Here is a 27,426-nt window from a genome sequence, read left to right as displayed (position 1 = left end):
CGGTGGACGGCGTGAATCTAACCCCTGAGAAACCTTATAGCCCCTGTCTTCGTCACACTCAAACTTAGACCCATACAAGCGTCTACGATACAGAACTTCATGTCCTGAAAGCATATTATGAAAAACTTCGAAACGAGGCGGGGATCCTGATTACTCCATAGACCGACTTCAACTCCAATGATAAGCTGGGTCAAAGCTATAATGCGACTATCGACACACTCCCCTGAGTCAACATCCATGACTACAGAACGACGTCCAGCACAGAACCTTGCACGAACGTCTGGCCCTCTAGCTGCTAGAGCTGACTCGAACGCCATGCCGACAGCCGATTTAAATGGTCATCGCAATCGAAGCGTGAGTGAAGATGACCAGGACGAGATCGCCGTGGCGGGATTACAAACCCCTCAACGTCGACAGCGTGGATCTCGGGCAAAGGCTTCATCTGTAACTGAGTCTCGTCGAAAGCCTACAGTCTTACAAAATGTTACAGCGAGGACAGCTCTGGTACCTGCTCTGCCGGAGAGTAATGCTGTCTCGGGGACGTCGACCAGATCAGAATCATCTTCACCGACACCTGTGTCACGACGGACAGCCCAAAAGGCACGACCTAACCACCCGCGTCGTCAGGAGACCCCCAAAATCCGGTCACATTCGTTAGTACCGACTAGTCGATCCCGCAAACGACAGATTGCGAACGACGATGACGAAATCGATGACCTTGATCGAGGACGAAAAGATGCCGTACGGATCAAGCTGGAAAATGCTGCAGACTCAGACATTGTCGAAGGTGAAGACACAGCTAGGGGTGTAATGAGTAATCAGTTAGTCACTCGCAAACGAGGTAGTTCCGCCCTCAGACCACCTACCGAGACCGCTGAAGACATGCGAGCAGGAATTCAAGATGCTGAAGTAGGAAGTCCTGATCTTGAGGAACAAGATCTAGTAGAGGACGATCACGAATACGTCGCTGACCATCATCACGGAGAGGGCAAAGTCTTGATAGAGAATGGGGTTGAAGACATAACATCGGGATCATCATTGGAACCTCCAGCAGTTGTCGCCGAACACCAACCGCTGGCGACTACACTACCTACTCCAGCACCAGAATCTATCCTGTCGCTAACGTCACCCATAGTCGACAAGTCCATCAATATAACAAGTACCTCTAGTACCTCTATTAGTGCACTATCAATGGACAAAATAAAACGCCGGGTGCTAGCACAATTAAATGGCAAGCTCCCAGTTCCAATTGTTGGTCTAGATGATGTTCATAAGTGCGTACCCAATGAATCTTCGATTTAAGAGATGCACTATGCTGACAACTCGCAGAAAAATATATAATCTCCTTGAGCAAACAATTTTAGCACCGACGCTTGATATTGCACTCGCCTCGTCCAAGTCAGAATCGCCGTCGTCACTGCTTTCAAGTACCAAATTCCATGGCGGAAATTCGGCGCTCCTGCTTGGCCCACGTGCATCTGGAAAATCGTTGATCATCTCAACCGTGCTGGCTGAACTAGAGCGGAAGTACAAAGGCCAGTTTATTGTCGTGCGGTTATCGGGCTTTGCTCAAACGGATGACAAACAGGCGCTTCAGGAGATTGCGGTGCAGATGGAGTACGGAATAAAAGCATTGGATGAAGACGACTCTCTTTACGCTGACCTAGACGATGACATAAAGGAGAGTCCAACGAAAATTAGGTATAAGCGGCAGAGCTCCAGCGTTGCTCTGGAGAGATTACTGTCATTATTTTCTGGGCGTGCGGGTGTCCGGGACGACAATGAGGAACCGTTAGGAGACCAGCAGTCAGAGCAGCAACACCCCGTCGTCTCTGTAATAATTATTCTCGATGAGTTTGAAAGATTTGCGACAATGCAGAATCGACAGACCCTACTATACAATCTGCTCGATGTCGCCCAATCGCCTCGATACTCGCTCAAAACGGGCACCCCAGCACCGAATATCTGCATAATCGGCGTGTCCAGTCGCATGACGGCCCCGGAGATGTTAGAAAAGCGCGTCCGGAGCAGATTTAGTCACCGAGTGATAGTCCTTCCGCACGTGCGTGACGTAGAGTCTTTTTGGAGAGTTTGCAGCTCAGGTTTGAAGGTGACGAGCGCTCCTACCGTTGCTATGATGGCCGCGATGGTGAAAAGCAAGTACACTAGAGTGCCTAGCCGATTGAAGAAGTCTGAGTATACTATCGAACGGCGCGCGACAGAGGTGTGGAACTCGTACATCGACTCTATGTACTCAACTTCACCAGACGTAAGGAGGGTAGTAGACCTTGCATTCGCCACGTCGAGAGATCCCCGGCAGGTCCACATTCAGTTTCTAAGCGCTGTCCGACAAGCGGACCAGATAATTCCGTTTGTGACGACTAGTGAGATCGGTGGTCGTGGGGTCGATGGGTTGGAAAACGCTGGTATAATGGAGAAAGTTGCAGGTATGTAGTTTTTCTTTCGTTGGGGTCAAATATGGGATTGGAATGGCTTAGAAAAGATAAATTTAATCTTTGGCTTATCTGAGGTGCGGGAGGTGGCGAGGTTGGAGATTGCGGCGGACGAGAACCCAATCATCGTTTTGCAGCCGATCAATATTACAACCTCGCATTATATAGACGGTGGCTGGTTGATGTTAACTTGTCTCTAGGTCTTTCGGAGTTAAGTTTGATGCTTCTAATATGCGCTGCGCGGGCGGAGATCAAGTATGCGACTACGACCAGCCTGCCAGTGGGAAGTTTGTCTCCAGCGAAGTCTGGTCCCATATCGAACATAGCAGAACAGCAGGGGACAGCCGTTGAATGTCCTCCCATGGTACCGAGCAAGTCACTTATTCATTCGTCGCAACCTCTGGTCACGAAGGTGGCGCCAATATCGTTCACGCTGGCATACGAAGAATATCTGTCACAGGCTGGTAAGACGCGTCTGGCTGAAGCGTCTGCTGGTGCAGTAATCACAATGCCTTTCAGAGTATGGTCGCGTGAGCAAGCTGTTGCGGCATGGGAAGCATTAGAACGAGGTGGATTGGTTGTCAGTGCGAATGAGATTGCCAGCAGCGTTAGCACGGGACGAGGTGGAAGCGTGATAAGCGAGATGCAGGTGCCTGAAGTTGGGTTGATGGAGTTGGGCGAGATTGTTAAGGATATGCGCGGTGTCAATAGCGTCGTGAGGCAGTGGTGTAGTGCTCTGTGAGCCATACATATATCACGAATCCAGGATAATACTGGGTCTTAGATTTTAGCATAACGCAGTTGAAACTAATGAGGCCGGTGTTATGCAAGGACATATAGGGTCATGTTTATGTACTAATTGGCGTCTATGCGTGGATCAATACATTGGTAGTGTGGTGGTACAGGCAATTATGCAGGGCCAAATAAAAACTTCGGGTGGCTTCTTACTGGCATCCGTCATTCCATGTGACTACACCTATGTATTGTAGATGGGGAATCGTCGGTTGCTGACGTATCTTGACTTTAGTGCACGAAGAAGATAAAGGCTGGTAATGGACTATGCAGCGGCTAGCGTACGGCAAGGGGCGTGGCCACTAGCCACGATGTAGACCTCACAGTGCTGATTACGCCGTAAACAACAATAGTTGTGAGATAATATGCATTCGCTGACAACACTACATTAGTTGCTATAGTGCATGCAAGGTTAATCCCGACAACTGTACCATCCTCAACACAACAGCCAAACAGGTCCGCATCTGCAGTCATCAGGCCAAAATTAAAATAATGCGTTCATTAGGACATGTTATACTGATTGTCAGTCCGTAATTTTTTACAGGATGCAATACACCGAGTACGTTGGTCCTTTACTATGATGTAATAGAATTGTGGCCGCCCAAGGCATTCCTAATTAGGCTAAGCATACAATGCATATTAGGAAGTTAGCTTCCCTAAAACATAATAGTATGTAAATGCTGTCCTGCGACGTGTAAACAACATATTCGATCACACCTCAATAACTACACGTTAGTCCAAGTAAGAGGTCTATAAAGCGGTCTCTTAATGGAAGAATAAATGTTATGAAGAGGCTCGGCATAGCCCATCAGACTGCTCGATCGAGAACGGTGTGCTGGTCGAGATCAGCATCATATTTTAGATGAGGATGAGCTTCTTTAATTGGTCGAAATCCATCTATGCACAGTCCGAAATCAACATATTGAATTTTCATCCAGAAGCTGAGAAGGAGTTTGAAATATACCACACTGGGTCTGAGCGATCGATACGACGTTGGGTCGCGTATTTTTCAGTAATGCTTTGTCATGTTATATCGTGTTCTTCGATGAGTACTTGAGTTAGCCGTCGGTTAATATATATATTTATATGATTGCGACTTGGCCCTGAATGTAGAAAGGCCTCGATCAAGGATGCGAAGCTTTCCTTCAGTCCATACAAATTAAAGTTCGTCAATTGGAAATCTTCGAAATTTATGGCCGCTGGGGTTAGGAATTCACCCTATTGTCGGGACTAACCTGCATGCGGGACCAATATACAAGCTGAGCAATTTGCGCTGATTTCACACAGTTTTTGAGATGCCCGAATCGCTGTATCTGCAATTACCCCTAAGTGCATAGTGTCCTGATCACCCTGAGGGCGTGCGTTCACCCTTTCCGGGATTGTTGGTGACAAGCAGTAGCAGGAGGCATAATACGTCACAACAATATGTGCTGGAGTTCTAAAGTAAGATTCGCGAATGTAGACAACGTGGAGCCGGAAAGTGTTGGATGTCTAAACGCGAACGTGATCAGGACGAAATCAAGGGGCCCAGCGCAGCCTGCCAGTGTGCCTCGTTCCAGCAGACTGTTGGGTTGTCTAATACAGTACATGCGCAGTACCACACCGAGATGAGGCATGCTTTGTCTCGGACCGGCGGCAAGTCAGAATAATAAGCTCGCAGAATGGCAATCGTCGTTAGTTCATTGAGTGCGCATTGGATTGGACAAGTAGTTAAATTGAGGCGCACCGGGCGTACCTGAACGATATCCCTGGAGAGTTAATTTTGGAGGCAAGCTTATTCGCGCGTGGCCTCCTCGTGGCGCGCACGGGCGGTAAATCCCCGCGCCGCACTAACAATCAGTCTTGTGGAGCTCTACAGATTATTGGGCGCCGGAACAAGGGAACCGACAGCATCCGCAGTCGCGTGGACCGCACGGTTTCCCATGACTTCGACAGCAAGCATGCCTTACCCCGCCGGCTATTATAGCATAGTGGCCTTGTCAATGCTAACGCAGCGTGTCGTCCCGTCCACCGCTTCTCCTTGCATTCTCACGCAGACGGGAGCACAACGAGCGCCCAAACTCAAGCGACGCCTCAATTCAAACCATAGCAGGCTCACGACAAGCAAGAGTTGACACTCATCACCATATGCTGTACGTCAAATCGGCTGCGCACGAGCGCCTTAAGACTCGCAGTCCTGATCGACGACTGTTGAGACGTATGCACTTCCTGCGGCATACACCGGTAGCTACCGCACAGACTTCAAGTTACTCTGCATCCACGTGGCAGCCAAATTAATAACTACAAGGCCCTGCCTTCCGTGGCAAAGACTCTGACTCGGCTATCTCTAATGCCCCCACGATATCTCAGCAGCGGTGCGTCATTATCATAATCGTTATTGTAATTATTATTATCGTGATCGCCACTACCAACTCCATAATCTATCTATCATTCGCATCGTCGGCGAGTGTCATCATCACAATAATCGCAAGTGTTATAGCGAGAACGACCATAACAGAACACTACAAAGCCATCACAGCGGCCGCAGCCTTACAGCCCAACTTTCAGAATCCGCATGCCAAATAGTAATCATCGCCACGTCAGTCACCGTCTAAAATGCTGCTCCAGGCCGCGCGACTATTGCGTTGCACAGAAGAAGGACGTCCGTTTTACGACGAGTTCACTGCAGTATTCGCGACTCTAATTTCGTCATTGCCTCTCCAGCCTCATACTGTTGGGCTGTTCCATGCAAGATACGACTTCTCGTTTAGTTCAATGGAGGCTGCGAGAAATCTTGCTGAGCTAAAGTTGCAGCAGCAAAACAAGACGATCGATCTCACCGGCCGGCTCATCACTTCCACTACAATTACAACTTACCAAATTGACGTACGCAGCTGTGCAGAACTAATGCAGCTGTTTCTGAACGCTCGTCTTATTAGGTGCGCCAATGATCCCGAGCAAGGCAAGTTCAAGCACGAAATGCTCTTTCAGCTGACACCTAAAGGCATTGCCATCGTCGATGCATTTAGCCAACGTCATGGTGTGGTGTCTCCGAATGTCGTTGACCTCTTGAAGTCGCAGCATAATAGCATGAAGCTTGTGCATCTGGAGAGGGACCCGGTCACGGATCACATCAGTAGTTCGGAAATCGTCATTGAGATCATATTCCAAAGATTTGCGGGCCGCAAGCCAAATACGACGCCTTTACACCGCGCGCACTCGCACCATATGCCATCCCAATCTCTTGGCCATTCTGGTGCGCCATTTGGAGGCCCATCCAACTCAACTACAACTGTCGCGTTGGGACCCAGCCGATATCTGGCTCACGGGAGCACGTCTTCGACTCATCATGACACAATGGCGTCGGCCCTCAGCAAAGAGTCGAGTGATACGGATGTCTCCTCCGTCTCTGATATGTACCTCGAGTCATCAGCTGGTGTGCATGTGCATGATTCAAAGCGTATACATCTAAAAGAATACCATAACTGTTTCTCCGGAATGGCGGCCAAATTGTGGCTAATGGATTGTACGTCGATAATATATGCCCTTGAAGCGCAGATGGTTTTGACGGCGTTTCTACAGTATGACCTTATCACTCCAGCTGATGCTCGATCGATGTCATCTGGAGATAAATTTCTGATGGAGAAGAACGCATATTACTATATGTCGGAAAAAGGCAAGAATTTGGCTGGATGGCCTACTACTGGCTCCGGACTCCTCAAGCACGGCCCTCATCGGCCCCGCAGTCCCGGCAGTACGCCATACCGTTATTCATCTTCCGCAGCAAGAGATAAGCACTCGCGACTGGAACATATTCTTGAGGATCCTGCACTTCGACTGCTCTTCCGAGAACATCTGGCCGAGAATTTTTGTGATGAAAATTTGACGTTCTACTTGGAGAGCGAGAGGCTGCTAGCACAGTTTCACGAGTTGGAGAAAAACCAGTTTCCGACGCTAGAGAAAGTCAATGTCTGCTTGTCTGAAGCGTGGGTAGTCTATCATGCATTTCTTGCTCCAGGATCTGCATCGGAGGTCAATATCGACCACTTATTGAGGCAGCGCGTTCGCGAGCGTATGACTGCAGAGGAGTTGGACACAATAGCCACACCCGGATCACAACCCATCGAGTCGATCTCCATGTCGGTCACCAAGTTGACCGAAATAGTGAAGTTATTGGATGACGTTAGAAGGCAGGTGTTCAGGCTCATGGCGTCGGATTCAGTGCCAAAATTCATGCGCACAGCGAGGTTTTGGGAATTGGGAATAGAGGTCTAGTTGATGTATTGCTACATGGCGAATATAAATATTATGAATTGACTATATAATGTTTAATTTAGCGTTGTAAAGCCTCATATCCTATGCGGACATTACCGGCTTATGGATAATGTCCGACGTTTATTATCAAGCAACTGTAGGACTGACTGCTTCAAAAACAGCTCCTACTGGAAAGCATAAAGGCAAGCGACGAGCTATGCAGCATTCGAGCTAAAGATGAGAAATCAGGATTTGCGCCGCACACTTGGTGGCGCTTAGATCAAAACCCTCAAATAATACTTTGTGAGGCTGTGTCTTTGTCACCTTGGCTTTGTTGAGACAAGTGTAGCGCACGGCTACACTTGTCCGTCATCGTCATCGATGCGCGTGGAAGCGATTCACCGGAATTGCATCAGCGAGCAATGTCAGCAGCTTCCCGTCGTGGAATAAAATACATACCTTTCTCGACTTTTCATTGAAAGTGCTCTATAGATTGTTTTTGCTTGTAAGAATATATATCTCCAGGTGCAATAGCAAAATGACCGGATTCCCGGTGAAACTGTACATTTACGACTTATCGAAAGGCCTTGCTCGACAAGTACGTATTTTTGGTTAATTTCAGACTCGACATGGCTAGGACTAATGCCTACCATAGATGTCGATGCAATTTATTGGCAAGCAAATAGACGGAGTGTGGCACACGAGCGTTGTATATAATGGGACTGAGTATTACTACGGCGCGGGAGTACAAACGTCAATCCCGGGACGCACTCATCATGGTCAGCCCCTTGAGGTAGTCGATATGGGCGAGAGTTCTCTTCCAGAAGATGTAGTATTGGAGTACATCGAATCGTTGAAGGACATTTATCGCCCCGAGAACTACGACTTATTCATGAATAACTGCAATAATTTCACGCAAGATTTGTGTCAATTTTTGGTAGGCAAGGATATCCCAACCCACATTACTGGACTGCCTCAAGAGGTGTTGCAGACTCCCTTTGGACAAATGATGAGGCCTATGATTGAGCAGTCGCTGCGGCCTATCACGACAGCCCCCGCCGTTCCGGCTCCCGTTCGGCACCCCACATTCGCCCCTGCTACTCCGTCTCGTCAGCGCGTATTGTACGTTACATCTGCCAGTCAGCTAGAGGATCTGATTAAGACGAATCACTGCGTGTCAGTTTTCTTCACTTCGTCCACTTGTGGACCATGCCGGATCGCATATCCCAAATATGATGAACTTGCGGAGAAATACAGCGGCAAATGCATTTTTGTCAAGGTCGACATAAACCAAGCGTACGATATTTCACAGCGATGGCAAATCACAGCAACGCCGACATTCCATACGTTTATCGATGGCGAAAAGCTTGATGACTGGAAAGGCGCGTCTCCGCCGACACTGGAGAGTAACATCAATGTATTGATCCAAATCGCATATCCACCGCATCCCCATAGGAGATTATCGCTGCCGAACATTCTGGGGACGTCCAGTCACCCTATTACGTATACGCGCATCCCTCCTCTGGACAAGATTTTGGCTAAGCTAGCGACAGCTGGCATTAAAGATCAGATTTTGTTGCGAGTTGTCAAGTTTATAACAGAGCGTCAAGCGCATGGAGCATGTGAGGCTGCGCTACCTGACCTGAACATGTGGGCAGCATTCGTACGGGAGCAGATCCAGGGAGGTGCACCCAGCGATGGTCTATTCCCAATAATCGACATATTCCGCGTTGCAGCTATCGATGGTAGGGTCGGTTCATGGTTTGCAGAAGAGTCCGGTGGTTATCCCATGCAAAAAATGATTTCGAATTGTTCTAACTGTTTTTGGATAGATTTCAAAACTCTTCGAAGTGTTATAAAATTTGCGAGCGACGACGAGAAACCATATCAGGTTCGCCTTGTTACATTACAGCTTCTATGCAACTTGTTCACATCACATTTATTTGTCCCACATCTGTATCAAGAGCTGGGGCCTGAACTCTCGCAATTGGCTACGAGTTCGTTGCTTGATGCGCATTCGAATGTTAGACTGGCAGCTTCGTCATTAGCGTTTAACATTACTGCGTATGGACAACGTCGTCGGGCAGAAGCCGCCGAAGAAGTTCTTGATTCTATCAGTGTCGAGTTGCTGGCGGCCATGATCGAAGGAATTGGCAGAGAAGCCGAGTCAGCGCAGACATTGAGCAGATTATTGACGGCGCTCGGTCTACTGCTTTATTGTGCGCCGAATATGCAGGATTCGGAACTGTTCGCGATTTGCAACAGTCTCGAGGCGAGAGAAGTTGTCAAGGCCAAAAAGAGTGAGTTTATTGCATTGAAGGCACTGTGCGATGAAGTTATGCTATTATTGGCACTTCCATAGCTTCCAAATGGCTAGTGGCTTGGGCGGATGTTTCCCGTATAGTTGGATTGGGGCCAATAGATTTTATAACTACTACTTTTACGTCGTAGACATGACCTTTTCTGAAGCCATCTGAAGCATACATAGAAAAGTCGAGCTTTGCAGTATGCTTTATTGCCAGATCTAGTCCAAATCACTTACTGCAGCAACTTTCAGGATACCAGGTGAGCTGATCACGCCTATACGCACTTTCCACACCTGCCTCGAGAATCATTGTACACAACAATTCAAGATGAACTACTCAGCCATAGCGGCATTATGAAATGAAAGGTAAAATCCAGGTCCCCGATTCCATGTGGCGGTGAGCACAATGACGGTGGCGGTGACGTGCGGCAGCAATTGTGGCGGTGACGGCTGCACAGATACAGTTTAAGTCCAAAAAATATGCACTGGGATCTGCCGTTTAAAGTATGTGAAGTGCATCCCGCGATCAGCATTCACATCACAGCGGTGGCTGCACAAAAGTGTTGCCTGCGCAGCCCAGCACGAGCGACGTCCAGTGAGCCTCCCTCGAAACTACAATACCAACCATAGCTCAAGCGCAATAATATTTCTATACTGCGAGCTCTCCGTGGTTCGCTAGTTCTGTTTCCCATATAATAAGCGCATAGTCAAGTTGTCGCCAGCTGCGCGGTCTTCGGCCATGTCTTTTCCGCCTTCTGCTACTGACGCCGATGGCATTAGGCGTCGGCCCAATCTCTTCTCCTTCTTATCTTTCAGATCCAATTCCTCCGACTCAGACAATAGCGCGCCATTCAACTTCGATAAATCGTCCCCGCCTCCAGCAAGACACCAACCTCAACAGATATCGGTAGTTGAGGCGGCTAAGAGCCGTCTGGGCAAGACGCTCATAATTTGTGTCCTTGTTTTGGTCGGATTGATAGTGTTTCTCAACCCATCCAACTCCGTTGCAAAATTTGTCGGAGGTACAACTTTTTGATTCCTCTAAGCGACTTTCTCTAACAAAGTAATAGACCATTCGTTATCCAATCTCAAGTCTGGTTCAAGTGCTGTCACAGATACGGCAGCCCCTGGCACATGCACGACATCGCACGATGGCAAGAAACCAGTGACACAGTATGCTCTTATGGTAGATGCCGGCTCGACCGGTTCGCGTATCCATGTCTACGAATTCAGTAACTGCCAGAGCTCACCGGAACTCGTTCGCGAAGTTTTCGAGATGACCAAACCTGGTCTTTCGAACTATCCCGATAACCCGAAGGCTGCTGCTGAAAGCCTGGATCCATTGCTCGCGGTTGCGATGAAGGAAGTTCCGGACGACATGAAGGCGTGCACCCCAATCGCGGTTAAGGCCACAGCTGGCCTGCGTATTCTGGGACCGACAGCCAGCGAGAAGATTCTGGCTGCTGTTAGAAGTCACCTGGAGACAGCTTATCCTTTTGCTGTCGTGCCAGGTGACGGTGTCTCCATTATGGACGGCAGTGATGAGGGTGTGTATGCTTGGATCACCACCAACTTTTTACTTGGCAATATCGGCGGCAAGGAGGATCTTCCTACTGCTGCAATTTTCGACCTGGGCGGCGGTTCGACTCAAATTGTTTTCGAGCCTACTTTTCCTATTTCTAGTATGGGTACTCCCGAACAGATGGCCGCCGGTGATCACAAATACGATCTCAACTTTGGTGGCCGTCACTTTACCCTTTACCAGCACTCTCATCTTGGTTATGGTCTCATGGAGGCTCGCAAGAAAGTCCATGCTGCAGTTCTCAAGAGCGCCATGGCCAAGTCAAAGAAGGTACCGACAAACCTCGTCAATCCATGCTTGCCCCCGGATATGCGCAGAGAAATCGAGGTCGAACTTAGTGAAGGCACTAAGGTTGTTCTCAACATGACCGGTCCGAGCGAGCCATCCGCCACTCAGTGCCGTTTCTTGACTGAGCAGATCCTCCAGAAGGAAGCTGAGTGCCCGTCGCCGCCGTGCAGTTTCAATGGCGTCCACCAGCCCTCGCTGTCCCGAACGTTTGCACGTGAGGATATTTACATCTTCTCCTACTTCTATGACAGAACATATCCTCTCGGAATGCCACACAGCTTTTCTCTCACCGAGCTCCGTGACCTGACGAGTAAAGTCTGCAAGGGCCAGCCTGGTTGGGACGGTTTCGCCGCCATCCCTGGTGCCCTTGAAGAGCTCGAAGACAGACCCGAGTGGTGTCTCGACCTCAACTTCATGGTTGCAATTCTTCATAACGGATACGACATGCCTCTTGACCGCGAAGTCAAGATCGCCAAGAAGCTGAAAGGTAACGAACTTGGCTGGTGTCTGGGCGCATCGCTTCCCCTTCTCGACCAAGGCTCTGCCGGTTGGGAATGCAAAGTCAAACAGATCAGCTAGATTGTTCTTTCATCGTTTTTACGCTTACGTTGCATCATGTACTTCTAATTTTGGGCAGAACGCGATCCGGGAAATGGTGACACTTATAGAACGTTATCTTATTTACGATTAAGAATGCCTAGAAATGTTAGTAGGTTATATGGATTTTGGGAATATATGCGGCTTATATAGCTGATTGTAATTATTAATCTCTCTGGTGTTCGGCCTGAGTTATGTAACAAAAAATAAAATACACATAGATTTACCATCACTATTAAGCTATATTTTGTACGCTCTTAATAGGCGCAGAATTTACGCAGGCGTAGTCCAACAGAAAACTGTACACAACCAAGCAAATTCGCATCACCGGGTGGATATTTTAATGGCTAATATTCTTCATGAGTTAGTATACGCCTTCTGCTGTTGCCGCTGATTCCAGTTCAGGGTTGACCGCAAACTGTCAAACCAGTCACTACCTAATCGCTTGCTCTGAATCATCGGAAAAGGAAACCTTGATGCGCTAATCGTGACGTAATCACCCTGATTTAGTTCGATTCTATCTTTTCCGTCGAAACTGCACCATACAGTTGATCGTGCTCCGTATGGAACACCGACTCGAAGGACGGCGTTGTCGGGGACGACCAACGGCCTGAATGATAGGGAATGTGCGCAGATGGGGGATACCAACATTCCTTGGATATCAGGATGCACCAATGATCCACCTGCCGAAAGGGAATATGCAGTTGATCCAGTAGGTGTAGCGATCACAACACCATCTGCCTCGACGGTTGTCAAATGTTCGTCATCAACGTACAGCTCGGCTGTGCACATTGTGCCTTTGGGACCCCGATCCACCACCACCTCGTTGAGAATACTATACGTTTTCCCTGGTTCGTGCGTGACGTCGGATTCGACAGTGTCTAGGATCTCATCGCCAAGATTCCTGGGCATTGCTTTGGTCTTGTCGTCGGTTCCCACGGTTGAGTTCATGATGGTACATTCGAACCGCATGCGCAGAGACACAATGACACCCTCGTCAATCAGGTTGCGTATTATTTTCTCGTGATTCATGAAGTCAAATTTTGTTAAGAATCCTAGACTTCCGAGATTAAAACTGAGAACTGGCGGAACAATGCGCTGGAATAGGCGGCTAGTGTATAACACGGTACCATCGCCTCCAAGCTGCAGGCTCATTAGTGATGTATTCAATTAAAAGTATCATGCATACCGTGATGACCAGATCAAACATTTGTGGGTGCTCTTCACAAAGATCAAAATTCCAATATTTCAGTCTATCGTGCCGAGACTCATTGCTCGACAGTAGCTGCTTCTCATCGAACAGCTTGTCCTCTTTTAGCACGTCTTGCACGTAGACTGTATAATTCGGCAAAAGCCAGTCTACAAGTTTATTTGTGTGAACGATAGTTGCCGTATCCCAGATCTTGGTGATAACAAGGATTTTACGCACACGCATCTTAATCTTCAACGTGCCTAGATACTTGCTCAAGTCGCGAACACTAAACGCCATCTCCGCCAATTGCTTCTTGGTCAATAACCGTGAATATCCCGTACTGGGTGGTAGTTCCTTAATTGACATGCGATTGCTGGTAGTCTTGCTATTGTTCATTTTTGCAAACACTTCCGGAGGTGGGGACGTACTCCGGGTCAGACGTCTCTGTGGTCCGCTCTCCTGGCGGTGATCTAGATCGTCCACAGCGGACGCATACCCTTGGTCATCCTCTTCGCCGATACCCACTGTACTACCAAACAAGTCCTGTGACTTTCTTCTCGTGCGCTGCGTATCTAGCAATGTATGCAGTAGACACCCGCCCTGGGACTTCATCCCTGACAGCAGCGTGCTTGCGTTTTTATTCACCATGGATGCCCGCCTGCGCCGCGCGATGCGGTGCCGTGGATCGACGATGACTTCAAAGCCGTGTGGATCGCCTTCAGACGAGGTTGACTTGTTGTCTTCCTCGAGCGCATCACACTCTGAAGGAGCGATTGAGGGTGATGGGTACGGCATCTCATGCGGTCCGACTTCCGCTGTAAACATGGTATTGGTCGAATGATCTTACTGCTGCTGTAAGTGGTGGATATGAATAGCTGGTGACGACAATTGAGGTCCAGCAGTTAAGTAGACGAGGATGGGAGGGCGGATGATAATAATGCTGCTGAGATGAAGTCAGAGGCGCATTGTGAAAGTTCACTAATTTGCGGCGATCATGTCTAAAGTCAAATTAATTACCCAGGGTGTCATCCCGCACTACCCGTGCACTTTAACTCCCAAATTTGTAAATGTTTACGACGTTTCAAAATTTGGAGATACAAAATTAATGGTAATTGATGTAACATAAGAAGCGGCATACACAGCTACAATTTCAAGTGTCAGTCTCAAGATGTCGAGACATCCCAGGTCAATACCATATCGCGATTTGGCGGAACTTCAGCAATTATACACTTGGTTTTTCGACTCTCCTGATGACCGGATGAAAGCTATATCGCTGGTCAGTCCTTTTGCGAATTAATTAAACTAGTGGGCGTCTAATTCTTTCAGGTGAAAGCGTATACAACTCGAGGTCACGTTCCCTACGGAATAGAATGTACAGCAATATTAGTCTCCTCAATATTACTCGATTCAACCTCAGCAGCCGAAGAAAATACAATTGCGATTCGACTCGCCTACTCGTCTTCCATAATTCGGTTCGTGAATGGCTTCCTTGATCCGCATCAGACCACACAATTTGCAATGCCGCTACATGCACTGGCTCTCAAAATTGGCATGCCGACAATGTTTGTGGAGTTACGACATGCTTGCACACACGAAAGTTTGCCGAGATTAGATGTCCTTCGAAATGCAGCAACACAGGCGGTGGAGTGGCTGAGGTGTAGATATTGGAAGCCGGAATTAGAACTGCTGGGAGATGCCCAGAAATGTGCGTCTGCGAGAATTGTTGAATGCATCGAGAACTTGATCAATATGTTTGGCACAGACGAATCTGATGAGGACAGCGACGACACGGATGATGATCCCACACTTGAGGTCACTCGACCGGATTTCGAAGGAGCCAAGTACAAAGCGAATGATTCATCTGCCAATAGACGAGTATACTGGCGCATTCTCAAGCTCCTGGCACAATTGTCTGAGCAAGATCTTGAAGCGTTTAGCACGACGGGTGTCGATATCATCTTTGCACATGGGATCCGCAAAGATGTCACGTCACTGAGAAGCTTGAAACTATTCTCACCACTCCTTCAGTACATAGCACCAGCAGTAACAGACGCATTACTCAAGCGATGTCTGGAAGAAGTTGTGAAATGCTACAAGACCAAAGAACAATACTATTTTCCAGTACTAGAGCCATCGACATCGGACGAATCTGCATCCATTATATATCTCGGCAGAGACAAGAGCGAAGATCCGGCGTTATCTCATGCCCGGAATTGGATTCGACATATCCTTTCACACGCATCCGCCCGGCCGACCACTACTGCTGACGCCAAGGCACAAAATATTCGTGGATTTTCAATGTCATACATGAGTTTCGTGAGGTTGTGCTTACGGCTAAGTCCTCCCACCCCTACATTGCTTGATTTCCTCGTACTCGCCAAAAAGCATTTGTCAAGCCGGCCGAATGATCCGATCCATGATTTAGTCGATACCTATGCCAACCAAGTTGGGATCTTGTATAACAAGGTTACGAATGGAACTCCCAAAAAAAATAAACGGAGAAGGAAGGATGCGGACGAACTAAGTAGGACGATTGAGAACATAGAAAGGAAAGCGGAGAAAATTGTGCAATACGAAAAGAATCGTAAGCTGGCTACTTCAATAACACCTGGTGACAAGGTGGTTGAGTCTTGGACGTTGTTAGATGGACCGTGGTCCTCGAGACCTATAGGTGTTTTGTAAGTTTACATCATGGATGCATTTATTATCTATCAATTACTGTAAATATTACAAAAGAGATATCTGTAAGATGCACCCAATTCTATACGACTGAAATCGTACAATATTGCGACTTTGTCCGCCATTATCTCTCGGCCACATCAAGTTGTATCTGTTAGAATGCGTATGTACATTCGCATCGTATACACCGCGGCAAGTACCCCTCCTTATTGAAGCGGTGTTAATGGAGGCGGCAGACTCACACGGCGTTGACAACGTGACAGGCTGGGTAATTGACGGTCACAACATTACGTGCACTTCGTATCTCTATCCTCACGTGAAATCGTACAACATAATAGTCCGACCTTGACTTTTCTCTTGCTCAACGACTACCTTCTCGTCATCAAATCCGAAAAACTTTCCCAACCTAAAACCCTCCACCCCTTCTGCCAACGTGGACAAATTATCTTCTCCAATCCGTAATTTCACGCTCTCAACTGAGTCATCTCGACCCAAAGGATATGACTCCAAGTCCCATACCCTTATCTCACATCCGTTGCTCGAAATGCTGACTGCCTTACCACGATCTTTCACTTCCACTTGAGCGACCCCTGAGGTATGGCCCCACAGCCGCTTTCCTTCGCTAATAGTCAACTCTAAATTCGTGCTCTTGACAAGATACGAAATTAGTGTGTTATCGGTATGCGAAGATAGCAAAAACGGATGTGAATATGAAAGTGACGTAGGCGGCGACAAAGTCTTGTTGAACCCAAAGTCAAGCTCAAACAGCGCCGGCGAATGCGCTTTTCTTGATCTAAGCGACCGCGGAGACCCAATTATTGGAGACTCCTTTGGGAGCGAGCTGGCTGCGCGAAGATTCACTAGTCCGCGTTCGGGATCTAATTCAATCTCTTGTATAGCCACCGTCCATCCCGATGCGAGAAATGGGTGTGAGTACGCAATGGTCGCAAAAACACGTTCGCTCTGAGCTGACTTGCGCATCGATAGAGATATCGGACCATGGATGGTTTGCGATTTCAACGAACTAACTAAAGTTGCATCCGCAAGAAATTTGTTTTCATTGTGATCATCAGTTCTTTGAAACCTGTATATATTCACTCTCTGGTCGCGGGAAAGTGTCACCAGAAATGGGTACTCGTAGACTATGGCGGTGACTGAATCTTGATGGCTAGCAGGCGAATGCGTATATCGGAGGTCAAAACTTCGGTACTTGTCATCTCTGGTTGTATACAGAGCAAATCCACCACATGTAAATCCAACAATTATTGTAAGCTCGGACTGTCCGCTTCCAGCAATATTTTCTTGCGTGTGAATATACAGTGCTGATGGAGCCCCGTAGGCTACCTCACGACCACCTTCGTCCACATAGGTCCGCGGCAAGGCGACGGAGGCATTTAAGCCGCCTCGAGCATCCCATGCCCGTAGGCCAAAGTCACTATCAACAGTAAATATTGACCGTCCTCGAAATCTGACAATCATATTCTGCTCCAATCTCCCTCCAAGATTCGCGTCCCGCTTATCAGATGGCAAAGATGACACGTCGATTGTTCCTATAGAGCAACGGCCCTTGTGCCAGTTATACCGCAACTTGTAAAGTGATTTCCATTCGCTGTCCCGTTCATGCTCGCGCGAGCGGTGAAAAAATTGATCTTCAGCATGTCGTCGAAGCCAGAACTTCCTCGGCAATCGTGGTTCGACAAATTGCGAGTAGAAAAGCCGCTTCCAAACCTACACGGCGCCGTTAGTACTTCTGCTCCGTAACCACAGTTGGCAAAATTATTGAAGCATACCAAGGAATCACTTGCCAGTGTACTCCATGTCTTGGAAACGCTGGCACATGCAGTAAGGTCTCCGCTGGATAAATACGAGAAGATGAGTAGTAGTGCTTCGTCGCTCAGCTTGGAGAAGAAGTCGCTATGCCGAAGGTGCGGCTGTTTTCTCGATATACCCTGAGTATTGTCCTCCGTAGATGACAACTTCCGCTTCGCCATTAGAAGTAGGGAATCCGATAGTAGAAGACCGAATTTGCAGTCAAAATGGTGACGGACACAAGGCGGGCTGGGGTTCGACAAATTCAGCTGTGCCAGCTCCCGAGCTCATCGGAGCGAGGTGCGGCGCAGAATCTGATCTCACACAGTTGCATGTATACTCCGCATACGTCATTGAGTTTGGCGTGTGCTGAACTTGATGTCTCTCGTATACGTGTGAATAATCAGCCTGCCAGTATTACAAATATTAAAATGCAGCTAACTATACTCTATGCTACCAGGAGGCATATTATATATGTATTACTACATCGCGATTCAACTTTTAAAGATGAACAATACTAATAGACAAAACTAATCATGCTTCTGCTATTTACTCGGCGTCTTCAACAGCGGAAGTCTCTTCACCTCCGTTAGCAGCTGCTTTTGATTTCTTCTTATTCTTCTTCTTTGAGCTGGGCTTAAGCGACGAAGCAATAACTTTTAGCAAGTTCTCGTCTGTGATCTTCTTCTCGGTCTTGAATTTAGACAAATCAGTGGTTGCAGGGCCGGCAATCTTGATGATGCCATTCTTGGTGACAGCGATTGTCGTGAAGAACTGAACGACAATCTCGCCTACGCATATGAGTTAATAACGAGCATAGAATCCAGTTAAACCATTATCTTCATACCCTTCTTGTCTTCATAAACGTCATATGGTACCAAAAGAGCGTGCTGAGTGCACTCCTGAATACCCATTCGAGCCTTCTTCTCATCTTCCAATGCTCGAGTCGTGAATGGAAAAGGACCGAACCTCTTCTGAATATCAGAGTAGATGGTTCGGGAAGCCTTAAGCTTCAAGCTGTAAGTATTGTCGGTCTTCTTATAGATTGTAGTTCTAGATTCGGATTTCTTGACCTGAAGCATAGTCATGTTAGCAAGATTTTGACGCAGTCTGAAGTCGGCTGTATGTAAAGAGGACATACCTTGCCCTCGCCGGTGGTAATAAGAATATCAATGCCGTAAACTTCTCCCTCCTCGAATGTCACAGTGTCGACACCTTTCTTCTTGCCCTCGCTAGGATTCAAGATTATACGCTTAGTGCCATCAATGACATTTCGGGTCTGCTCGTGGGATAACATATCCTCTAAAGGCTTGGTGCCGTACGACTCCGCAATAGACAAGACAGCATCGGAGACGTCCCAATTTTTGTTACCAGGCTTGACGAGTCTAATGGCGGCCTCGGAAGCATACCAGGCAGCGTTGATGGCATCGGCGATAGGACCGGTGATCTCCGCAGCACTACCGACAACAATGGTCTCAGCCAAAATACCAGCGAAGCCGTCAATGTGGGCACCGAGACTGATTTTCACCACGTCACCATCCTTGAGCGTCAATTCGGCCTCTGGCTCGCTTGGAAGAGGAGACAGATGTGTCGCGATGTGGTTGGGAGATACAGCTGTGGGAAAAGCGATGCCTATTCAGGAAGCGTCAGGACACTGAAAACCTGAGCAGATCAACTGATGTTGACCAGATAGATCGAAACGACCCTTAGAGTATACGCACCCTTAGCGATGCCCTTCTTGCCCTTGTAAACTTTTGCGGTCTCTTCCTCGATCAGCTTGTCACCAAGAATGCTGATTTCCATCACATTAGCGCCATCGACACAGGCGGCTTTGACCTTGTCGAGTACCTTGGCTGAGATCTCGCCCGCAAGCTTGTACTTTGTAAGGGTATCGGGGTTGGCCAAGCTGTAGTCGACTGTACGTGTAAGTTGAGCGTTAGCAAATTGAGCAGTTCATAGGCTTTTCTATGCGTACCTTCTTCAGAATCAGACATTTCAAGTTACTTGTTTGTGGATGAAAAGTTGGATCTGATGTTTTTAGTTTACGAGAAGATCTGCTAATTCGCGTATAATTTTGGTGTCATTGCAGATGATCGATTGACGAAATAGCCCTAAGTTGAGGGTTAATAGTGGTGCGGCGGTCCTTTCGACGGAATGAGTTAGTGGCACAGTATTAGTTGAGGCGCTGAAGTCGGCCGACCTACAAAGATCGAGAAGCAATCTCATCGCCCGCGCTCCGAGCTCGCTTCTGCCCCACGGCGCATCTATTAGAGTCGTCATCGTCCTTCATTGTTACTGCTCACAAATACATCTCCTGTGTACTCGTCCCTCAGCCGGTACCCCTCAAGATGGCGGCCCCACCGGGCACCAACCTTGACCCTCCCTCCTCCTCTTTACCTTTTGCTGCCTCAGTAGCCGCGCACGCACAAAGACCCCCCCTGGACGATTCCTCTTCCGTTCCGAAGAAGCGCAAATCCACAGAGCAACTCAACTATGAGCAGTACGTCGCTCGCGATGCACTCCAGGCAGCCGCCTTCAAAGACCACACAGACCGCCACATTTCCTTTCTGCGCCAAAAGCGCCAAGAGATCGAATACTACGAAGGCCTGCGGCTACTGCGTCAGACAAATCCCGGCGCAGTCTTTGGCCAGGGATATTCCGGCTTCGGCAACGGCATTACGAACTTCAAGCCTGGCATTATTGGACCAAGGGATCGGCAGCGACTAGGCAGAGTGTCACGCGAACTGAGAATGTGCGTTTCGTTGGTGCGTCGTCGAGATAGGCTGCTAACCGTTATGTAGAACTCGAGAAGACATGAAACGACAATCAGAAGCTGGCGAGCATCTTGCACCTGTCCGTTTAGACCTGGAGTTTGATAAAGAGAAGCTACGTGATACGTTCACCTGGAATATTCACGAGCGAACAGTACCGTTGGACGTATTCGCCGAAAATCTTTGCGAAGACTACACGTTCCCACTGCATCATGCTCCGCAAATAGCACGAGCCATCTCGGAGCAACTTAACGAGTTTCACCCGCATGTTTTTGACGCCAATCTCGCAAAGACAGTCGACCCCTCATTACCTTACACAGCTTACAAGGACGACGATATGCGAGTCATTATCAAGCTTGATATCACTGTTGGACAGCACAATCTTGTCGATCAATTTGAATGGGACATAAACGATCCTCAGAATAATCCGGAAGAATTTGCTTTGAAGCTATGTCAGGAACTCAGCCTGCCCAATGAATTCGTAACCGCGATTGCACATTCCATCAGAGAGCAGACACAGTTGTTCACGAAGTCTCTTTTGTTGGTTGGGCATCCATTTGATGGCCGGCCTGTTGAAGAGGACGAAATTCGGCGTGAAATGTGTCCGTCGGTTACTGAGTTGATTCGGCCAATGCACCTATTACGTGACTTTACTCCGGTCTTATACGAGTTGTCCGATGCCGAGTTGGGCAAGGCCGACAAAGATAGTGAACGCGAGAATAGATGGAAGAGAAGGCAAGGCCGCACCGTCGGTCGACGAGGAGGCATAGTGCTTCCAGATTTGCGGGAGCCAATGCGGACATTTAGGACTCCAATTATATCATCTGTCCTTCCAGGTGCCATAGAACGACCGAAACCGCAACCACAGCCAGTATCATTAGATGATGAACGGTCGGAAGCACATATATCTCACTCGAGCAGACGAACGCGACACAATACAACGGCCTCTCAACCACAGCATTATGCACCGTCGGTACCGTCGGCACCGTCAGCACCACCGCCACCACCCGCCCGGGCGAGTCCGACACCTGCAGTCGATGAAGGTAGACTGATAGTGCGTTTGAAGGGCCCAAAGTTAAAGAAATGGATGATAGCGAATGCTTCAAAGCTTGGCGCGTTGGCGATGCCGGTGAGCTAATAGATGTAAGATTATGTTTTTTGTCTGTGTACTATGGTATTATTACGGTTATATTGTGCAATCTTGTATCTATAAATTTGAATATATTGTTCCTCGAGGGGAACGTCTGATCTATCTATAGCTACTCTCTATTGAAACGTGGAACAAAAATGTCAATTTAATTAATGATTACGACTACTACTATCTCCATTATTAGAATTCCCCAGAGCAAGATATTCGTATTACATTAGAGAAAACAAGCTCACTACCGGAAATATTATAGAATACATAAAATGAGATCTAAGGAGTGACTAGGGTGAGTAAACATAGGAAATACAAAGGAGTGATAACACAGAACAAATATCAAGATTACAAGTAATTTACAAACTTTACAAGAAAAAGTCGCAAGGAAGAAAGAAAGTCCATCTAGTGATAATCAACGACAACGACTCGAATATTAGCACACCATTGAATCCAAATTAAACACACATTACACAACACCGTACACAAATAGAAATGAATCCAAAAATAGAATGTGCCAAATGCAAATTGGGAATCCAGAATTACAAAAGCGTCTCAGCTATTTTACTCCAAAAGCACACGGTCTATACGACTATTCGCAGTACTTTCTAAGCACTTCTGTTGAAGATTGAGAAAACGTACTGGAATAACTTGCCGACAACAGATGCGGAAACAAAATCGTAGAACATGGCCAAAAGACCAGGCTGCTTTGACTTAGTTGCAGTCTCATATGCACGCGCGGGACCCGCAGGATCTGGGTCTGAATGTGGCTCGGCTGGCGTCTCAGCTGGTATTGAGATAGCAGTGTCGTTCCCTGCCGTGATTGCTTCGCCAATGGCGGGCTCCTTCGGAGATCCCGTTGACGGCTCGGCAGTAATAGCTGGAGTAGCTGACGACGGCGTCTCAGCTGGCACTTCTGGCACCGATGACTCAGCAGACACCTCTAAGACGGGACTAGGGACTGCATCCGGAAGAAGATTTTTGGTCGCGTCCTCCTTAACTGGGGTAGTCAATTCAGGTGTGGTAATAGTAGTGTTAGCGGTGACGACTCGCTCAATGCTAGACATATCTGAGGGTGCGGCCGAAACATCCAGAGCGTTAGCAGCCTCCTCCGAAGACGAAGTCAGCGCTGGCTCCGACTCAGTGTTGACGACTTCAGGAACCACAGCTGGTAGTCCAACTGCGATATTTGGATCGGTATCAGGAATGGGAGTAGAATTCAAGGCCTCCATTCCAGCGCTAATAGTATTGGACACAATCTCCTTGACCGCCTCAGCATTCTCCGTCACTATCATTGCGGCGCTGCCTGCCACCTCAGCAGCAGTGGCAATCGCGCTCTCTACAGTCTTGGTAAGAGTCGGAGTAATCGACGAGATTGTCTTCTCCACAGTTGCGACCACCTCAGCTTCAAGGGGCGCCGCATCCTCCTCAGTCTTTGGCTTAACAGCAGCGGCTACCTCGTCAACTTTAGTCTCGACATACTTAGCAGCCTCGTTGACCGTGGGCTGAATTGGAGCCGCTTCCTCTTCAATCTTGGTCTCAAGAGATTCCGCAGTCTCATCGGATTTAGTCAACTCGGCGTTAGCTTTCTGGACAAGAACGTAGCCCTCGCTAGTAATAACGGATGAGGAGACTAATTCTGGTCCTGCGTCGGGAGTTTCAGGTTCAGTAACTGGAGTTTCTTGCTCCTTAGCTGGAGTTTCTAGTTCAGCAGCCGATACTTCTGCTTCAATCACAGGTGCTTCTGGCTCGGTGGCCGATGTTTCTGACTCAGTGACGGAAAATTGGAGTTCCGTAGCAGCAGCTTCTGGTTCAGCGGCCCTCCCAGGTTCAGGCTCAGACGGGGACTTCACGAATTTGTCGGACGTCACTCGGATAATGCTATTTGCAATGCCGTTTTCCCATACTAAACCACACAATTGCGGCCCGGTCAGCATTTCTATCGCAGCATTGCAATACAGTATAAGCAGAGGAAATTCTTACCCGTCTCGGCATTGGGAGCCAATATCCAGTTGCCGTCAATGACAAATTTGTAGCAGTAATTCTTGCCGTCTTCAAGCATCACCGTGGTCTCAAACCTGCTTGACACATCAGAGTAGAAGAGAGGAGTAGGGGACCAGCTATTGAATTCGCCAGCAAGGCTAACGGAATTGGGGAATGGCTGTTGCGGGTGATAGCAAAATAGAACGGGACCTTCGGACATGTTGGCGTAAGCTATAGCGATTGCCTGCCGTGAGATGAGCTGGGACTAAGCGGAGAAATCGGATGAAGAGTAACAGTGACAGCGGAGAGATGAGCTGATGGACAGTTCAAATGGAGTAAAGTGGGTTCGACAAAGAATAAGCAGTCCTCGAGAGCACCGAGTTGTGAGCCGGAACTTTGTTTACACGAAGCTGTCTTCACAGACAATTATTTACCCGCACCGAATACGCCCGATTACATAACATCTTCCACGCCGCTGTTTGTGCGCCGCCGGACCGAGTGCGGTAAGTAGGAGCTACAATTATTGTGCAGCATTGTGTACGCATTCATTTCGCTCAAATAACTTGTTCATTTTTGTAGTTTAGGGCGAAACACAGTCTGCTTTATTGTATACAAAATTATGATTTCCTCTTTTTAAACTGCAAGACTTTACAAGTCCGGGACAGTACTGAGCCTCTGGCAATATGGTCCCAGGATAACATTGCACCGAGTTCTGCCACATAAGGTTTAAGGTACCAGCCAGCCACGCGAGAGCTATGCCTATCTGAGGTTGGCATTCCCTCATAATACAAAAGTTCACTAATCCCAGGTTGGCTTAAAGCATCTTGCCCAGCGATATCGTCGTCAAGTAGGGCTCAGGACCCAAGACAGGTTTCAAAAAAGGGTCGGTGTGGGCTTTTGGCCGGCACAGATCTGAAATGACGACCCTCCTAGCAAAAAACCCACAAAACCCGCAAAACCCGCAAAATGCGAAAATTAAGCAGAGTGTTTGGGAGTCTTTTGACCCCATAGGGGCTTCCAATCCACGAGGGACTTGCACTCACAGAAGCATTGCTGCTTCTATACACGCGGGGCTAGGTCCCAGCGTGGCGGCATCCCGGGAGATGCCACCACTTGCCATCATGCTCTCAGAGCAAGACGAATTCAAACATTAAAATCGCGGTCAAAGACCGAGGTACTCGAAATGCGAGTACTTGTGCAAATAAAGACATGCACAACCACATAGAAAAGGAACGTCCATTTGGACAAAGGTGTAGGAAACATCCTCAGGGCAAAACCCCAGTGGAAAACAAATTCCCAAATCTACACCGTTCCTTATGAGCTTGATGGCTCCCCCCAGTGCCCACACTCGAGTACGCTTTGCGGAAACCGCTGCGTGCTCATTAAAGAGGATTTCAGTCCGTCAGAACTCCCCTCATGCCCCCAGATGAGAATATATCGCCGGAACCAGTTGTGAACCAAGCGGTTTGGTTCTCACCGCTAGGACAGCTGGATCCGGGATGTCCTCGGCCACATTCGAGTACGCGTCCCCGGAACTGGTAGTGTCCAAGTGGCTTGGCTTTAGCCATCCTTGGACTTACCCTTGCTCCAACGCGAATCAGCGTACTCGAATTGAAGAGGATCGCAGTCTGTTAGGACTCCCCTCATGCCCCCGTGCCCATCGTCGAGTACGCATCAGCGTACTCATATTAAGGAGAGTCCGTCCAAGGCTCTCCACTTTGCCCCCAGTAGAGGACGAACTGCTGGAACCGGCGGTGTATAAGCGACTTGGCTCTGGCCACTCGGATTTTATTCGGGTTCCAGGCTGCTCTCTTGCCCACTTGAGAACCCTGTCTGGCTACATAAATGTTAGTTAGCTTAGTGACCAGGTTGTAGGAATTCTGAAGTATACTCGCTTGTGATTGAAGAGGATCTCAGCAAGTCACAGGCTCCCCTCTCAGCTCACTGCAACTGTCGCTGGCCAGGCGACTTAGTTCTCGGTTGTCAAGTTGTAAGAGCAGCAGCAGCAGCATCAGCAGCGGGAAAAGATGGCCGTATTTATAACCAGACGAGACGCAACGAAACCAGCGCGCGTCGGCGGCGAGCGCGGTCACTAATTAACTGTATGATTGTTGTCTTCTGTGCGAATCTCCGTCCGAGCGCGATCGTGTTTCAGTGTGAATCAGACTTAAGCGGAAGTCTTGCAGCCACCAAAGGAGTGTCGGATTGGGGCTCATCCGCAATGACACGAACAGCCACTCAGTATTGGCAAAACCCTCAAGACGATTTGAAAAGCTGCTTTCTCCAGGATTCCGTATCAGCTGGGCCACTGTGGACGTTTAGCGCCTCGCGAATTGCGGATGGATGAGAGAGGGACGCGTTGTTGACACTGTCGACGCGTGAATAAAACGCGGCGACGGACGCGTCAGGCACGCGCGACAGAGTCCGATCTGTGTAACGCCAGAGTCTTGGTAAGACAGTCATCGCTTCGAATGCGAAACATTAATTAATTCATTGCAAGAAATAGCCGAGATTGCATGAAGTTGATGTTTTATTTCGGCGTACTGACGCGACCGAGCGCAGAGGCGCGCACGGACAGGTAATCAAATGAATCCACGTCCTCGCCAGGCGCCGATGTTGCTGATATTTTGCTTCTTCATCTCCCCATTCTCCCCATCCAGCGTCGTGTTCTCTATACCTCGTTCTTTCTTCAGCGTGCACCAGCAACAATGGTTCTACAATAAGCAATCTCCGAGACGACACCCTCGACAGTCCCGGCGGTCCGGTCAGGTCAAGCGCTTAAAATCGATCCTGTCAGGAATGGACGAGGACCAATTGAACCGGATTTGGATGGCAATGAGGACCCAGTCTCCTGAACCCTGAGCCTGAACTCTCAACCATTTCGATTCTCTACTTTTTTTCTCAGACATCGTCTTGCGACGAGAAAATGTGAACTGTGATGTTTGTTTGGTTCTAAACTTTAAAAAATTTGCAAATATTATAGTTTGTTTTATTCTTATAAGTTATTTTATTGCAAGTACTGCGTCCATATTTGACAGAGTAAAGACTTAGAGATACTACACCTGTGAAATGAGAAATATCGGGGGACTGGCGGCATTTATGATTGTGAGATCATTAACGCCTAAATGGTTAAGGTAGCGACTAGTGAATGGAGGACTACCCGATGAACTCAAACACTATCTTCCGGAACCCGACAAGTCGTGTCGCAGGCAACTAACTGGACAAGAGTTGCCTGTCGAGGCGAAAGATGTCGGTCCAGTAAAAAGGACTCGATTTCCGAGAGTGAAAGGAACAATATAATTTGTTTATTTGATGCGACGCGTCGTCTTTTGGTTCTAGGGATTGATAAGGGACAATTATTATTATAGTATATACTAACTTAACTATGGGACAATTATTATTATAGTATATACTAACTTAACTATTGTGTGCGACTTAGTTGGTGAAACACTCAAAATTTAAATGACCAGTTGCTGACACGCAAATCTAGAAATACTTGAATTGCACCACCAAACATTGAAGAAAAGTCCTGAAATCGACCGTTTATAAATATTTTAATACTTTACTTTTTCTACTTTGAATATAATTCGAAATATTGAGGTTA

At 48.0% G+C, this 27,426-nt stretch overlaps 10 protein-coding genes across 10 annotated transcripts; 6 read left to right on the top strand and 4 right to left on the bottom strand.

Moving 5' to 3' along the window:
• Positions 1-237: 237 nt before the first annotated feature.
• V1508DRAFT_404939 (uncharacterized protein) lies at positions 238-3,195 on the top strand (the record flags this gene model as incomplete). The annotated part of the gene is made up of 3 exons (XM_066938665.1): positions 238-1,274; positions 1,330-2,447; positions 2,654-3,195. The coding sequence occupies 3 exons, from the start codon at positions 238-240 to the stop codon at positions 3,193-3,195; spliced, it is 2,697 nt and encodes an 898-aa protein (XP_066795139.1).
• Positions 3,196-5,696: 2,501 nt separating this feature from the next.
• V1508DRAFT_387977 (regulator of G protein signaling domain-containing protein) lies at positions 5,697-7,551 on the top strand. The gene is made up of 2 exons (XM_066937857.1): positions 5,697-6,480; positions 6,604-7,551. Exons 1-2 carry the CDS (start codon positions 5,841-5,843, stop codon positions 7,497-7,499), a joined length of 1,536 nt encoding a protein of 511 aa, XP_066795138.1. The 5' UTR covers positions 5,697-5,840; the 3' UTR covers positions 7,500-7,551.
• A 190-nt stretch (positions 7,552-7,741) lies between these two features.
• Positions 7,742-10,226, top strand: V1508DRAFT_462523 (PPPDE putative peptidase domain-containing protein). Its single transcript, XM_066942839.1, has 3 exons — positions 7,742-8,076; positions 8,134-9,256; positions 9,311-10,226. Exons 1-3 carry the CDS (start codon positions 8,017-8,019, stop codon positions 9,838-9,840), a joined length of 1,713 nt encoding a protein of 570 aa, XP_066795137.1. The 5' UTR covers positions 7,742-8,016; the 3' UTR covers positions 9,841-10,226.
• Positions 10,227-10,231: 5 nt separating this feature from the next.
• V1508DRAFT_419615 (nucleoside phosphatase family-domain-containing protein) lies at positions 10,232-12,489 on the top strand. The gene is made up of 2 exons (XM_066940627.1): positions 10,232-10,805; positions 10,854-12,489. The coding sequence occupies exons 1-2, from the start codon at positions 10,523-10,525 to the stop codon at positions 12,230-12,232; spliced, it is 1,662 nt and encodes a 553-aa protein (XP_066795136.1). The 5' UTR covers positions 10,232-10,522; the 3' UTR covers positions 12,233-12,489.
• V1508DRAFT_372223 (ATP-NAD kinase-like domain-containing protein) lies at positions 12,403-14,401 on the bottom strand. Its single transcript, XM_066937502.1, has 2 exons — positions 13,440-14,401; positions 12,403-13,393 (listed from the first exon to the last, which is right to left on the bottom strand). The coding sequence occupies exons 1-2, from the start codon at positions 14,265-14,267 to the stop codon at positions 12,608-12,610; spliced, it is 1,614 nt and encodes a 537-aa protein (XP_066795135.1). The 5' UTR covers positions 14,268-14,401; the 3' UTR covers positions 12,403-12,607.
• Positions 14,402-14,521: 120 nt separating this feature from the next.
• Positions 14,522-16,352, top strand: V1508DRAFT_456398 (Las1-like-domain-containing protein). The gene is made up of 2 exons (XM_066942652.1): positions 14,522-14,718; positions 14,769-16,352. Exons 1-2 carry the CDS (start codon positions 14,611-14,613, stop codon positions 16,122-16,124), a joined length of 1,464 nt encoding a protein of 487 aa, XP_066795134.1. The 5' UTR covers positions 14,522-14,610; the 3' UTR covers positions 16,125-16,352.
• Positions 16,115-18,200, bottom strand: V1508DRAFT_419610 (uncharacterized protein). Its single transcript, XM_066940626.1, has 2 exons — positions 17,912-18,200; positions 16,115-17,849 (listed from the first exon to the last, which is right to left on the bottom strand). The coding sequence occupies exons 1-2, from the start codon at positions 18,110-18,112 to the stop codon at positions 16,434-16,436; spliced, it is 1,617 nt and encodes a 538-aa protein (XP_066795133.1). The 5' UTR covers positions 18,113-18,200; the 3' UTR covers positions 16,115-16,433.
• Positions 18,201-18,325: 125 nt separating this feature from the next.
• Positions 18,326-19,989, bottom strand: V1508DRAFT_419609 (peptidase M24, structural domain-containing protein). Its single transcript, XM_066940625.1, has 5 exons — positions 19,906-19,989; positions 19,652-19,846; positions 19,072-19,562; positions 18,778-19,003; positions 18,326-18,721 (listed from the first exon to the last, which is right to left on the bottom strand). Exons 1-5 carry the CDS (start codon positions 19,922-19,924, stop codon positions 18,480-18,482), a joined length of 1,173 nt encoding a protein of 390 aa, XP_066795132.1. The 5' UTR covers positions 19,925-19,989; the 3' UTR covers positions 18,326-18,479.
• Positions 19,990-20,117: 128 nt separating this feature from the next.
• V1508DRAFT_456395 (uncharacterized protein) lies at positions 20,118-22,014 on the top strand. The gene is made up of 2 exons (XM_066942651.1): positions 20,118-20,682; positions 20,732-22,014. Exons 1-2 carry the CDS (start codon positions 20,279-20,281, stop codon positions 21,837-21,839), a joined length of 1,512 nt encoding a protein of 503 aa, XP_066795131.1. The 5' UTR covers positions 20,118-20,278; the 3' UTR covers positions 21,840-22,014.
• Positions 21,950-24,219, bottom strand: V1508DRAFT_419602 (uncharacterized protein). The gene is made up of 2 exons (XM_066940624.1): positions 23,823-24,219; positions 21,950-23,745 (listed from the first exon to the last, which is right to left on the bottom strand). The coding sequence occupies exons 1-2, from the start codon at positions 24,040-24,042 to the stop codon at positions 22,448-22,450; spliced, it is 1,518 nt and encodes a 505-aa protein (XP_066795130.1). The 5' UTR covers positions 24,043-24,219; the 3' UTR covers positions 21,950-22,447.
• Between the last annotated feature and the right edge of the window lie 3,207 nt (positions 24,220-27,426).

The sequence above is a fragment of the Lipomyces doorenjongii genome, assembly GCF_038497915.1.
Source record: "Lipomyces doorenjongii strain NRRL Y-27504 unplaced genomic scaffold V1508scaffold_33, whole genome shotgun sequence".
Taxonomy (NCBI): Eukaryota; Fungi; Ascomycota; class Lipomycetes; order Lipomycetales; family Lipomycetaceae; genus Lipomyces; species Lipomyces doorenjongii.
Note: the sequence above shows the minus strand (reverse complement) of the source record. Positions and strands in the feature narration are given on the sequence as shown.

What these genes read in the sequence shown, in the direction of transcription:
- V1508DRAFT_419610 (XM_066940626.1), bottom strand. Translation starts at nt 18,112, where the DNA reads ATGGCGAAGCGGAAGTTGTCATCTACGGAGGACAATACTCAGGGTATA. An exon ending in CACTGGCAAGTGATTCCTTG is followed by an intron (nt 17,850 to 17,911) that starts GTATGCTTCAAT and finishes GGCGCCGTGTAG; the next exon opens with GTTTGGAAGCGGCTTTTCTA.
- V1508DRAFT_419609 (XM_066940625.1), bottom strand. An exon ending in CAAGAAGGGCATCGCTAAGG is followed by an intron (nt 19,563 to 19,651) that starts GTGCGTATACTC and finishes CTTCCTGAATAG; the next exon opens with GCATCGCTTTTCCCACAGCT. An exon ending in TTACCACCGGCGAGGGCAAG is followed by an intron (nt 19,004 to 19,071) that starts GTATGTCCTCTT and finishes ACTATGCTTCAG; the next exon opens with GTCAAGAAATCCGAATCTAG.
- V1508DRAFT_387977 (XM_066937857.1), top strand. Translation starts at nt 5,841, where the DNA reads ATGCTGCTCCAGGCCGCGCGACTATTGCGTTGCACAGAAGAAGGACGT. An exon ending in CCAATCTCTTGGCCATTCTG is followed by an intron (nt 6,481 to 6,603) that starts GTGCGCCATTTG and finishes CCCTCAGCAAAG; the next exon opens with AGTCGAGTGATACGGATGTC.
- V1508DRAFT_419615 (XM_066940627.1), top strand. Translation starts at nt 10,523, where the DNA reads ATGTCTTTTCCGCCTTCTGCTACTGACGCCGATGGCATTAGGCGTCGG. An exon ending in CGTTGCAAAATTTGTCGGAG is followed by an intron (nt 10,806 to 10,853) that starts GTACAACTTTTT and finishes ACAAAGTAATAG; the next exon opens with ACCATTCGTTATCCAATCTC.
- V1508DRAFT_462523 (XM_066942839.1), top strand. Translation starts at nt 8,017, where the DNA reads ATGACCGGATTCCCGGTGAAACTGTACATTTACGACTTATCGAAAGGC. An exon ending in CGAAAGGCCTTGCTCGACAA is followed by an intron (nt 8,077 to 8,133) that starts GTACGTATTTTT and finishes TGCCTACCATAG; the next exon opens with ATGTCGATGCAATTTATTGG. An exon ending in ATGGTTTGCAGAAGAGTCCG is followed by an intron (nt 9,257 to 9,310) that starts GTGGTTATCCCA and finishes GTTTTTGGATAG; the next exon opens with ATTTCAAAACTCTTCGAAGT.
- V1508DRAFT_456398 (XM_066942652.1), top strand. Translation starts at nt 14,611, where the DNA reads ATGTCGAGACATCCCAGGTCAATACCATATCGCGATTTGGCGGAACTT. An exon ending in GGATGAAAGCTATATCGCTG is followed by an intron (nt 14,719 to 14,768) that starts GTCAGTCCTTTT and finishes TAATTCTTTCAG; the next exon opens with GTGAAAGCGTATACAACTCG.
- V1508DRAFT_419602 (XM_066940624.1), bottom strand. Translation starts at nt 24,042, where the DNA reads ATGTCCGAAGGTCCCGTTCTATTTTGCTATCACCCGCAACAGCCATTC. An exon ending in GGCTCCCAATGCCGAGACGG is followed by an intron (nt 23,746 to 23,822) that starts GTAAGAATTTCC and finishes TGTGTGGTTTAG; the next exon opens with TATGGGAAAACGGCATTGCA.
- V1508DRAFT_456395 (XM_066942651.1), top strand. Translation starts at nt 20,279, where the DNA reads ATGGCGGCCCCACCGGGCACCAACCTTGACCCTCCCTCCTCCTCTTTA. An exon ending in GTGTCACGCGAACTGAGAAT is followed by an intron (nt 20,683 to 20,731) that starts GTGCGTTTCGTT and finishes ACCGTTATGTAG; the next exon opens with AACTCGAGAAGACATGAAAC.
- V1508DRAFT_372223 (XM_066937502.1), bottom strand. Translation starts at nt 14,267, where the DNA reads ATGTTTACAGCGGAAGTCGGACCGCATGAGATGCCGTACCCATCACCC. An exon ending in TGTTTGATCTGGTCATCACG is followed by an intron (nt 13,394 to 13,439) that starts GTATGCATGATA and finishes ATGAGCCTGCAG; the next exon opens with CTTGGAGGCGATGGTACCGT.